General features: G+C 55.6%; 1 protein-coding gene across 1 annotated transcript in view; it reads right to left on the bottom strand.

The window, feature by feature from the left end:
• The window catches only part of Cdh13 (cadherin 13), an 862,179-nt gene that overhangs the window by 287,277 nt on the left and 561,915 nt on the right, over positions 1-12,987 (bottom strand). The window contains exon 6 of the mRNA XM_076839513.2: positions 11,518-11,662. Within this exon, the coding sequence (XP_076695628.1) occupies positions 11,518-11,662 (145 nt within the window). The remainder of the gene's footprint in view (positions 1-11,517; positions 11,663-12,987) is intronic.

Raw genomic sequence — 12,987 nt, 5'->3', positions numbered from 1 at the left:
TGCAGGAGAGCCCCAACAGGCCTGCCCCAGGGCGGCTCAGGCGGGGTGCATGGGGGGCCAGGAGCGACGACCGCTGTGGCAGGATTTCACTGGAGGTGACTGTGCGCCCCCACCGAGGTGGGGTGCTGCAGGACTGTGACATACACACTGAGTTGTCCTTCGCTCTGAAGGACCATGCCACGCAGTGTGGGTGTGCCAGGGTCACCTGGCCATGGTCACCTGGCCACAGGAGAGAAGCTCCAGGGGTCAAGCTTGCCTGTGACCAAACGTGGGCCGCACGGTCTGCGTGGAGACGTGCTCAACCAGGGCATCTCTTGTCGGGGGGTGCTGAGTGCCAAGCCGCCCCTGGGGATCCACATTCCAGACACCCAGGGATCCTGGGGGTGGCTGGGGGGCGTGACATTCTAAAACAGATACACCCAGGGAAGCACTCTACATGCCTGTGGCGGGACACTGCCAGGGACTCTGAGAAACTGTGCGGCTGCCACCCGCTGATGGCTAAGGGGCCAGGTTGGGGCTTCTGCTGAACCGTGCCAGTGACGGTGGTGCTTTGTCCCCGAGCAGGAGCGGTGTCCTGCTGTGTCATTTTCACTTGGCACTGCCCCGTCTGTGACAGGCATCTACCCTGGAAACCAGGTGGACCCTGGCCATGGCAGGAGACTTCTGGAAGCTGAATGGGTCTGGGGCTGCCCACGGGGCCCTCAGCCCAGCTGGGCACCCTCCTCACCTGAAAATCTAAAGCATTTGTGAGGAGAGCTTCGCCAGCCCCTGTGTTGACAGACAGGTCCCCAGACGGCGCCTGAGGCTCTGGGGGACGGTGCTGGCATGGGGACTGCTTGAAAATCACGAGTGGGTAACTGACTTAAAATTGAACTTCTTCTAGTTGTTAACAGTTTATATGGGTCCTTGCTTTCACTTACTCCTGATTGTCGGTTGCAGAGTGCGGTTTACTCGTGGCTGGTGTGTAGGCAAGATAACACAATCACATGCTGTTGTTGTAAATTGCCACAAACGTAGTGGCTGGGGATAGCATGTGTCTGTGAGTCAGAGGCCTGGGCTCAGTGCGGCTCATGGTGGGCTTCCTGCTCAGGGACTCAGAAGGCCAGCATCAGGGCGGTGGGGGAAGAGAGGTCCTTACTGGAAACTGTGGAGACCCCCCCCAATTGCTCATTCAGGAGTGGCAGAGCGCTCCCTCTGCGCTCTCACTGTGCAGGTGGCCCTCCTGTCTCTGCCTGTGACAGGCTGACCCCCTCTGCAGCCCCTCAGGATGTGAGACCCCTGAACCCCCTTCCCCTCCTCTCTCCTGCTCTCTGGCTTTTCTTCCTTTGCTGATTTCTGTTTGGCTGTTTTCCTGGTTGGCGGATCCTAACTGTGTGCATTTACGGGATGCCACGTGACGCTGTGATGCATGTAAACAATGTGGCATGATTAAATCCAGCTAATGAACCCGTCCATCATCTCGGGAATCCTGTCATTTGTGACAGCGTGGGCGGATTTGGAGGACGTGACGCTAAGTGAAACAAGCCAGGCGGGAAAAACAAACGCGGGGCGAGGTCACGTGTGTGTGTGGAGTCCAACCCTGTTGACCTCACAGAAGCAGAGGTGGGCTCCCAGAGCTGGGGTGGCCGGGAGGGGGAGGATGGGGGGGCGGTCCATCGAGGGACAGAGTGTTGGGTGGACATGAAGAGGAGGTCTTCACCTGCATGGCTGGGCGCGCACCCGTGGTCCCTCTGTGCTTCTGAGAGCGCCACGTGATTGTTTGGCTCCGCGTGAATCACCTCCCAATTTGAGGCTGACGAATGGCCTTAATGACATTGGCAGTCTCTCTTGCCAGGTGAGGTGACCTACCACAGGGGTAACAGCAGGGAAGGGAGCTCTTGGGAGCCAGGATCGTGTCCACAACAGTGTGATCAGCTTCACACACCGACTGGACTGGGCTCCGAGGCGCCTAGATATTCAGCAATGCTATTTGGGGTGTGTCTCTGGGGGCATTCTTGGGTGATATTTACAATTGATCTATATGGAATAAGGCAAATTCCCCTCCTTAATGTGGGTGGGCCGCGTCCAATCAGTCAAAGGCCCGTGTAGAGCAGGAAGGTAGAGTGAGCGCCCACCTACCCACCTGGAGCTGGAAGGCTGGTCTTTCTGGTCCATGGGCTAGAACCCAAACCTCAGCTCTTCTCAGGCCTAGAGCCCACAGGCTTAGAGGGTTGGAAATGATGCTTTGAACTCTGGTTCTTGGGCCTTGGGCCTAGACAGGAAGTACACAGCAGCTCTCTCGGGCCTCTGGCTTGCTGCCTGCAGACCTTGGACATCTCAGCCTCCGTGGTCACGAGCGTCAACTGCTTTAGAAGCCCTCTGTCCCCCCACACACGTACACATGTGTATAAGTACTGCTTCACGCGTGGTTTCTCCCGTAGCTGAGGTAGTCACAAGCTGAGGTCTGCTCAGGGTCGTTAATGACAGACCTGAGGACGCGGGGTAAGGGCCTGCATGGCTAAGGGGCACCCCGACGTCGCCCGCCCCTTTCTCCTTCCCTGAACACAGACACAGGTTTGATGTCGGATCCTGTGACTGGTGCGACAGGGGAATGTCCACTGACTCACAGAAATGCCACCTGTCAAGTCACTGAAGCACAAGAGCAGCCACCCACCTCCCAGTGCTGGACATACAAGGACCCCGGCGTCACCCAGGCTCAGGCCGTGACCTGCCACAGCAGCAGCACTCCAGGGGGAGGGAAGCTTCGTAGGCACACTCAGTTTCCAGGCCCTGGTGACGGACTCCCTAGCTCTAGCATGTTCTCTTCCGTGATGTCTGCCCTTCTTAACACGCAGCTTGACCTTGCCCTCTGAGCTGCACTCAGGACCAGTGGGTTGACTGTCCCAGCCAGGAGGAGCCCCCCCCCCGCCCCCCGCCGCACAGGCCTGCCCTGGAGCCGGCTTGGCCTGCTGCTGTCCTGTGCACCTTCCCCAGCAATGAAACACCGAGGCCTACCCTGGGGGACGGCGGGTATGCTGAGACACGGAGGGAGTGCAGGGTGGGAGAAGGAAATGGGGCAGGAGGTCAGGACCCCCGGACTCTCTGGCGCCCCCTTCTGACTGTCTGCGTGACCTCTCTGCGTTTCCTTGTCCTGAAACCAAAAGCAGAGCTGGCAGGAGGGGATGGTGGCGGGTTGGGAAGTGCCCATCCCAGGGTCCCTCACCCACGAGGCCAGCCTGATGGCTGTTGAGGTTGCAGAGACATCTGTGTGACATGGTCCCTCGGTGCAAAGAGACCTGGTGGGAAGCCTCTGCCTTTCCCTCCTCGCCTCCCGCAGAAGGCAGGTGAGGGCTTGGCGGGGAGCCTCAGCCGCATCCTGTCCTGAGGCCCGTGTGCTGACCCTCACTGCCGCAGCAGAAATGGCAGGTGCAGAGCGAGGCCAAGGCCTCGGCACCTTAGGGTAAGTGGCCTGGTGGGGATTGCGGAGGGCTGACCTGAGCCTCGGCGGCCTTCCCTGGGCTGCCCTTGAGTGGAAACGGGTTTTATCAAATATCATCTCAGAGACACTCAGCTCCGCCTCTCCAGCAAGCAGTGGCTCCCCTCCTGGCAGCAGTGCCTGGCGCAGGCGCGCTCTGTGCACGGGGTCTCACAGCACCGTCATCCCAACTGGCACCGAGCACGGCTGCTCCTGACCACGCTGGCCCACTGGCACCTCCTCCAGGGTGAGATTTGTTGGAAAAATGAACCTTGACTTTGGAAAGAGAAAGATGAAGTTCAGGTATGTTACATAGGAAGGAGGAACCCGGAACATTCCACCAAGCGATGGAAGCCTGACACAGAAGGCCACCTCTCGTGTGATGCACGAAATGCCCGGACAGGCAAGCATCCAGCTACAGGAAGTGGACTTGCGGTGTCGCAGGACTGGCGAGGACGGGGAAGTGAGGACCAATTGCTAAGGCTGCAGGGCTGTGTTCTGGCATGATAGGAAGATTCTGGAATCGACTGTGGTGCTGTTGCACAATTCTGTGAATACACCGAGAACTATGAATAATACATTGAAATAATTCAGTGGTGAGTGGCCCAGTGTGTGAATATCTCATTAAAGCATAAATAAGACGAGCGAGCAGCTGAATTGTGCACACAGGTGTGCCCTGCCAGCCACTTTGCAATGTCATTCTTGACAAGTGCTTAAAACATATCGTCCCTAAATTTGTGCACAAATGAGGTTTCAGTAACATTGCTCTGTGGCATCGTTTCCACTCCGTATCATCCCAACTCCCACGGAGGCTCCCCACCCACTCAATACGAGGAAATGGGCGCAGATGGACACAGCTGGTGAAAGGGAGGCCAGGACTGCAGTCAGCTTCCCAGGTCCCAGAACTTTTCTGACCAGGCAAGCGGCCAGGGGACAGCATGAGACCCTCCAGAGTCCATTACCATTGAAAACGGTCGGTGCAATCAGTGGCTGGTAGCTCCACTACTCGTGGCTCACGTGGACTTTGTCAGGCGTGGTGCTAGCTCTCCTACCAGGCTCGTGGCCGTCTCCTGGGGGCATTTCCATCACCCTGACTTTACAGAGGAGTCATCTAACGCTCAGGGGCAGGAGAACACGTTTCTCAAGGCCTCGTAACTGGTCATGGAGACACAACTGAAAGCCAGGCCTTGTGGAGACAGGACTGGGCCTCACCTGCTTTGCTCCTGTGGGGACGTGGGGTCTCCCGGATGACCTACCTGGCAGGGACATCCTCCTGATGCCTTTGTAGCTGCATCGCTGTTCAGAGAACAATAACGCTCTCTGCAACCTAACCTCCCTGAGTGTCTGTTCAACAGTTGCAGAATCTCCTGGAGGCCATCAGTCCTACTCCTGGCCGGTACCTCACCACTCCTATCGGGGCTCCTGAGAGCTGGCTGACTTCCTCCTGGGCCCCAGGAACCCCCAAGTACAGGACATGCTCATCAGCTGGCCTCCTGCTGGCCTGTGAGCTGTGTGTAGCCGGCCCCTCCTCAAGCGCAGACGGTCTGGCGCCTAGCAGGCCTCTGGAGATATTTGTTGAAGAAATGAACAAACCGCCAATAAAGACAAACATTTAAAAAAGGAATAAAGAGGGGGGTTTACAGAGATTCAGAATTTCTGACGCTCGCGACTATTTGTTCATGGAATGTATTTATCATGGGCCTGGGACTGCGGAACGCTGAAATCGAGGGGTGACAGCAAACCACCAGTTTTCTGCCCGCGAGCAGGTGGCTGAGGACACTGCTTTCCTCTCCCCTCAGCCCACGCGGGAGTGAGAAGCCTATTAGGGCTGAATAAGACCCGGACAGCGACCTAGGCAGCGAACCAGCCAACGTCCAGCAGCCCACTCGAACGAAATGGTGATAAGGAGCTTATGGAGATAAAGCTGTCCCCGAACCTGCAGCGCTCCATGCCTTGTGGACCTGCTGTTCACCCTCAGCCGCAGCACGAGCTCCCAGTTCTGCAGAGAGGGAACGCTCGGGCATGGGGCCGCTTCCCGGGACAGCCCGGGTGCTCTCCTGCCACAGCTCGGGGCGCTCTACTCTGTATGCTCACTGCCACCTGATTTCCATTTGGACTAGACATTCCTGTCAGAGTTATTCTTTGACAAGGTTGTGGAAAGATCAGTCGCTTTCTGAAGCTACCGAAGCTGCTTTACCCTGTCTCCACTTTGAACTGTTGTTTTAATGGAGTTAATTAAATTTACATCTTATTTTCAAATGTTTGAGGCCACAAATCCCCTCCCAAGTGAAGAGTGGAGGAAGGAGGGCTTCCTGGCCACATCTGAGCACCTCCTCAGACTAATGCACGGAGCTGCCCCATGTCTGCTTTGATAGGGAAGCAAATGATGTGATCCCGCGGGCCGTGTCCCCCAGAGCCCCTGAAATTCAAGTCTACCAAGTGACACTGGGGAGACAGGCACACAGCCTGGCCTGGGAACAAAACCTCATGATGGAGAGGAGGGCCATTCAGGAAGCAAAGTGGTGTCCCCAACCCATCTCCAGCCCCAGGGATGTGTAGTCAACTTAGGGTCAAAGGGGACTATGGGAAAGAGAAGAGAATCGCAAGTATCACTCAAATCCAAATCCAACTGCAAAGGCACATCCTCCGTCCTCAGTCCCACTTACAGGAATTCATACTAAGTTAATTGTCACCAGACGGGGAAGGGATTCTGCTCCCTGCAGAACTGATTGAAAGCGAGAGCATCTTTGGACCACAGGGGACTGGATGACTGGCAGATGGTGGAGCTGGACACTAGCTGTTGGCAACAGCGATGCAGCTCAATGTTCGTTGATTAACAAAAGCTTCCCTGGGACCCGTGGTGCAGACTGCCTTGCAGAACGGCAGGTGCAGTAAAGCTGCGGACCTGCCTCTCCCTGGGCAGAGATGCCCGGGCATCTGCAGGGTCTCCCGAGGGCCACCATCTCTGGTGAAATGTGGTAGGAGCACACTTCTTTTTTTTTTTTTTCATTTTGAAAAGCTAAAAAAAAGTTGCATTTATAAAAAAAAAAATGTTTTAATTCTTAGAAATCAAACAACATGGCTGCATACCCAACGTTCCAGAAGCCCTGGGATCTGCTGGGACTGCCAGAAGGAAAGACGTTTTAAGTTCCTGAAAATACCAGTGAAGACAGGCTTGACCGTAGGTGGCCTGAGAGCTGCGTCCCATGGGAAGAGGCAACCGTGAAAGGACCTTAGTGCCAGGCCAACCCAGCAAGCCGAGGACGAGGATGTTGCTGCCCTGAGACAGGCGCCAAATGTCAGCCGTCAGATGTCACAGTCACCCTTACTTAGCGCAAGCCACCCTGGGAAATAGCAGCTGCCAGGCAGTTTGAGCCCCCAGGCAGCCTGTCTGAGGGGCCACTTGATGGGCCATTTCCGTCCCGCCTGCCTGGTGGGACTTGTTTAAGGATTAAGGTGATTTGTGTCCCAAGGAGGAGAGACCCAGGTAATCCTGGGAACAATAAAGGGCAAATGCCGGTCCTGCCCTCACATCGCCTCTCCAGAGAGGGCCCTGCCCCGTGAGCCCAGGTTCTGTCCCTCCTGAGATAGGCAGCCAGGCTGGCTGTGACCTAGCTGTCACGCCCATCTCCCTGCATGGCATGAATACAGGAGGGGCTGAGTGTCCTCGGCCCAGAGAGCGGCACAGAGGGGTGCTCAGGGTGTCCCTGAGGGCAGGCAGGATAAACACCACAGTGGCCTTTCTCAGTCACGGGGTGGAGACCAAGATCGTCCTCCCGTAGCCTGTCTCCCCGACAGCCTCAGAGCTGCTCCCCCTGCCCGGGGCAGGGATACAGTCTCCCAGTTGCCCCGGTGGCCTCCGAAGTGGCTGGGGCAGGGCAGAAGGCAGATCCCAGGCCAAGCCCATGGCCCCATGCAGGATCTTGCTGCAAGGGGCCCGGGGAACCCCAGCTCCCAGTTTGCCCGTGCATGGCCCAGGTTGAAGTGCTGCTGGGCACGGTTCCTACCCGGTGTCTCCTCCTGAGGCTGGGACACGGGCATCCCAGCGCTGACTCCTTGGCTGGGATGACTCTGCAGTGTGTGCTTCATGTCCCATCCCCAGAGCTCCCCCAAGGCTCAAGCTGAGAAGTCTACTCTGCTAGCCACCTTAATGTCGCACCTTCAGCCGCTGGCCTGTTGTCCCCTGGAGCCCCTGCACCTCCCTGGTGAGCTGCACGCCCTCACGGGGTCTCTTCTGGCAGAAGCCCAGCTGCCTTTTGTTCTTCATGGGTAGCCCCTCACAGAGGTGCCCAGAAGTCCACCCGTGGCAGGAACACCTGTAAGTTGGTGCTGATAGGCTCTGGGGGGCCTTGGCCCTGTCCTCCTCCTCCCATGCTCATCATGTCCTGAAATGCCTTGGACGTTCAGAAAACACCAGTCTCCCACAGAGTTCTGGCTGTGGAGCCCCCAGAGTCTGGCTCGGGCCCCATAAATCAATGCCTTGTGACGCCGTGAAAGGAGCAGCTCGTGGTCCGCTAAGTTCAAAGACCATTATTTTCTGTTGATCTGCCTTCATGCAGGAGTGATTCCCCCAAATAACACCCTGGAGTTTCGCACGGAGCTGCTGGGAATGGTCTCCTGTCTGCACGTACAGATAAATACGGGTGACCTTCCTCCGTGATGGATTGGCGCTGATGGCATTCAGGTACATGGGGACATGGAAATGATGCCTGGTTTGTGGGAGATGAATTCGCCTTCACACTAACTGTGTGTCCCTTAGCTTTACCTGTGCTGAAGGGTACACTGTCAGAGTGAAAAGAAGAATCGCAGGATTAACAATACACCAGCGTTGCCTGCACATTTATTACGCTCTAAGCTCTGGGCGAGGCAGTGTCTCACTTGATCCTCCCTCAGTCTCCAAGGTGGACACTAGTGCGTCCACCCCCTCGTACAGACAGGGCAGCTGAGGCTTCCAGCGGTCCAGCAACTGGCCCGAGGTCTCGCCTCGCTTAGAAGCTGAGTAGAGTGACCGACCCATTGCTGGGCCCAGTGGAGAACAAAGACGTGGAGCCCCATGTGCCACAAACGTTAAAAGTTTCAAGATGGTGACAACAGGGCATTAGGAAAGCAGGGTCCTTCTGAGCATGAGGCTTTGTGAGGCTGTGTGACCACACCCCGTGCAGCTAGTCATGGGTCTGTGGGCTCAGGAGAGTGCCGTGGGCCACGACTAGGGCCTCGGGTCTACCCTATGTGCTCTGGAGAGGGGCAGCAGCTGGCCTTCTACTGCGTGGTGAGCCGCCAGGCTCAAGTGGGCAGACGTGCTGGTCATTTCCTGTCAGGATACGAACCAGCTGATCCAGCAGATCTGCATGATACCCTCCCCTACAAGCCAGGCCTGCAAAGAGCCCACGATGCCAGCCAGGGAGCTGAGAAGGACCCAGGACCAGGCGGCCCTTGGGTGTCTCAGGTTCAAACAGGAAGAGACGTGGTCCATTATGCTCAGACCTGGAGCAGGCTCTGAGCAGGACAGCCGCGCACACGTGGCCAGAACTTCACCACAGAATGGAGGCAGATTGGCAGCTGCCTGTCAGCCAAATGAGCACCATCTACCCCATTCTCTCTCCCTCATCCTGGCCCTTGGAGAGGCGGCGGCCAACTCCAACACAGAGCGTGGTTTAAAGAGTTCGTGCCCCGAGCCAGAGACATGCACACCGATTCCCTCTCCTCCATCAGCTGCCCAGTGTGGGCACGTTTCCAAACCTCTGAGAGGTTCAGTGTTCTTATCTGTAAGATGGAGATGGGGGTGTCCATCTCTCAGTAAGGCCCGGCTGGTGGGGGAAGTGGCACAGTGGATCAAAAGCCCCTGGCACCCAGCGAGGGTCTAATTCTGAGCAGTGACAGTCCCAGGGCCATTTTCATCATGAAGTGTGTGGGACAGTGCAAGAGCACGTGACCAGGGAAGACCACACAGAACATCGGGATCCTCCCCGAGCTCTTACTTGTGGTTGGGAGAAGTCTCGGGGCTCTCCACGTTCAGCACCCTTTCTGTAACGTGTCTGCTCAACACTCCCGACACGCAGGATTCTAAAAGCCACAGATGAGCAGGGTGCTGTGGAATTGGGAGAGGCGGCCCTTCTGATGGCCCCCCCACGGTTGGCGTAGGTTGGTCTGGGCTGGGGAGGGGCAGGAAAGGGCCTGCTCCCGGCTCTCCCAGGTTTGCTCTGTGTCATGGAGTCCGCGGCCGTCTCTCCTGAAGCTCTCCTACGGGTGCGAAGTAATCTGAGTGGTTCTCCTCCAAAAGCTTTCAATAAAATTTCCACATTCATGATCTGAATGTGACCCACTCCATTCTGATTCCTCCTCTAGAGATAAACCTGAAGAGAGAAAACCAGGCCAAGCTACGCATCCTCAGTGGCAGCTACTTTACACAGAGGCCCAAGCCCGGCGCGTGGCTTTATGGGATAATACCAATCACAAATCAAAGCTCCAGCGTTTCCGTGTTCCTGAAGATGTCACTACCCGTAACGGATAGCTCTGTGCTTTAAGAAATCCAGTGTGCTTTAAAGATTCTATTTTTCTTCAAAAATATGACATGTATATAAAACAATCTAATGCTCTTTCCTAAACCTTAAGAAGGACCAGGTGAGAGGAAGTTGGCCGCCACCTAATCACCCACGCAGAACGCACAAAGCCGTGCGTGCTCACAGCGCCCAGGATGTAGCCTCTGCCACTCTCGGTGAGGACACCTTTCCTGCACATGCGCATTCCAGAGCCCCAGCTACAAGGCCCAGGGGACCTCAGACAGAAACCCAGAATCCTCCGGCTCCACTCCCACCCTGGCCTCTTTAATAGCTGTCCCCATTGCTTCTCCCAGCTTGTTCTGCACACCAGCTTGTTAAGTAGATTTCTGTAAACATCAAACCCAAATTCCAGGGGCTCTGTCACTGAAGCCCTCTCTCCATCAAGAGCAGCACGCAGCCTGTTGCCCTGACGGCATCTGATCCACAGCTCTGCCTCTCGGGGGGCTGTTGTGGCTCCTCTGCTCCATCCCCCCAAACACCCTCTGCACACAAGAGCACACTGGGAAGGGAAAGGGTCGCTCCTGCCCTTGGGGGTTCTGATGAGGTGCCAGAGACCCAGCTCCCAGAAGCCGAAGGGAGGTTTCAGGCACCTTGCCTACAATTATTCACCTGGCAGTCTGGGCAGGTTGCCATGGCAACGCTTCCTGAGCCTCCACATCTACATGTCACTGATACATCCCATCAGTTCAGCAGCGAGGGAAAAAAACCGGCCAAGCAGTCCTCGGGCTCTCACTGCCCTGACTCTGTCACCTATGGTTTGGGCATAACCTTAGACCCGGAGACAGGGGTCCTTTTAATATAAGTGCCTTTCACTCAAGTGTATCTTAAAGCTTGAAATCAAAGTCCAGCCTAATAAGGATTTTCCTCCTTTGTTCTTCCTTCTTCCAGCACCGGACGCGGGAGTGGCTTCTGCTGTTGGCCACACGGTGCTTTAATTAGTATGTTCTGGGCCAGGAAAGGGAGCTCTGACTTCTAAAGCCTCCCCAGGGGGGTGGACATGGGGATGCAATCGCAGGGAACTTCCTGGTACCCGAGTGACTCAATAACACTAGGCACGTGCTTGTCTCTGGGCCTCTAACTGAGCAAAGCTTCCTCTGTGCACACCTCTAAGGAGAGGGAAAGGAGTCCTACCTGCTTCACCATATTGTTCTCATTAAAAGGCGACAATGAAAAGAAATAACAGTTCTCTGGCCTCACCGTGTCACAGCGCTCAGCCCTACCCCGCCCTGACACAGGTGGCCGGATATCACACGGGGCTCAACACCAGCTGAGCATCAGAGACTTGGAGGTGGTCATCCCAGAGGACCCCTGCAGGGACAAGGGATGACACTTTATAGCTCAGAGCCTCATCATTCCGGGCCGCCTTCCACCCAGGGAAGTGCTGTGTCAATGCTGGTGCATGCCCCCGAGTTAGGACAGCAGGAAAACCGTGTCTGGACTCCCCGAAGACCACAGAGTGCCACTGTCCAAGCTATCACACTGACGCAAGGCAGCCCGACGTACCTGTGGGCGACCCCTCCATGACGTGGCCGATGTAGGGGCCTTCCCGGAAGGTTGGCCTGTTGTCATTCTGATCGATCACGATGATTTCCAGAGGCACGGGCCCTTCCAGGGTTTTGCCGTTGACATCAGTAGTCTCCACGAACAGCTGTTGGGCAAAAAGAAAGGGGGAGAAATAAGGCCTTAACTCGTTATGAAGACTAAAATCTGGTTCCCCAGAGAAAGTAGGTTATGACTGCAAGATTATGAGCCCGTGGCCATATTCAAACTTTGGTCTCAATGGACAGGCACTGGGAGTGGCATAGAAACCAAACATCTCAGCACAGAAGGCAGAGATCAGCTCATGTTAGATTCCCCTGGGAAATCACAATTAATTCATCAAATATGTGAAGAGTGTTAAAAAAAACCAACTCACAATCAGCCCTAGCTGAGAAAATGTGCTTACATTGTTTTTGTTTTTCCAACATCATTATTCTTAAAAGGAATGTTATGCTAATAAAAGTATTTGACTAAGCATTTATGAACAGAGCACATTAAGGGATGAGCTCGAGTGTTTACGCTGACGTTCAGGAGACATGCACGCCAGGCAGTGTTTTAGAAGACGTGGCTCATTCGGGAAAGCCAGGATCTGCAGGGGCCTGAGTGGGACCTCGAGATTCCTGCCCAGCGGGCTTTCACCAGGTTCTGGGATTCCCCAGGCCCATGAGGCACTTCCACAGAGAGCCGCCTTCGGATCCCAAGGAAGGCAGCACCCAGACCCAGCTGTGCTGGGTTAGAAGCAAGGTATCATGCCATGGTACCCCCTGAGGACCTCGGGGACTTCGTGTCCCGTCTTCTGTGCTCAGTTCTGCCTTTGCTGCACTTGGCAAGAACAGCCACCCTTCTTGAATGAGTGCTATTCCCAGCAAAGGTGGCAGGCAGCAGTGTTTCAGTGACAAGAAAGGCATTTGCAGTCAGAACTCTGGGGAAAGAGTTTTGGATCCCAGCACAAGAGGGCGCTCTCTGTGACCTTGAGCAAGACCCTCAGCTGTCAGTTTCCTCATCCATCAAATGGGCCAACAGAAACACCATTAGAGTCATAACAAGCAGCTGTGGGCAGGTGGCCCTAGTCACTCACTCAGTCCTCACAGCGCCCCCACGGCCACTTGTGGGTAGGTTTCAGAAGCCAGCAAATGTTAATCTGGGGATTCCAGTTTGACTTTGTAAAGCCACCTCCAGGTCCAGGGTCAACCACCGTAAGGATATCTCTCAAGCCCTTCATGTAAGGCCTGGGACAGAAGACTTCTCAAGAACACTAGCTGGGGCTGTAGTTGCCACTGCTATGATCAATGCTATTGTCAAATTATCCCAAATTAGGAAACGAAGCAGAAGAACTGTAGAGACAAATCAGTACAGCCGTCCCCCACCTGGTGGTATTGTAGCCCTTCAGAAAGTAGCGCGACAAAATTCAACAAAACCACGAAGGACTGGGGC

This window comes from Callospermophilus lateralis, chromosome 18 (genome assembly GCF_048772815.1).
Source record: "Callospermophilus lateralis isolate mCalLat2 chromosome 18, mCalLat2.hap1, whole genome shotgun sequence".
Classification (NCBI taxonomy): domain Eukaryota; kingdom Metazoa; phylum Chordata; class Mammalia; order Rodentia; family Sciuridae; genus Callospermophilus; species Callospermophilus lateralis.
This window is presented reverse-complemented; position numbering and strand designations above follow the sequence as displayed.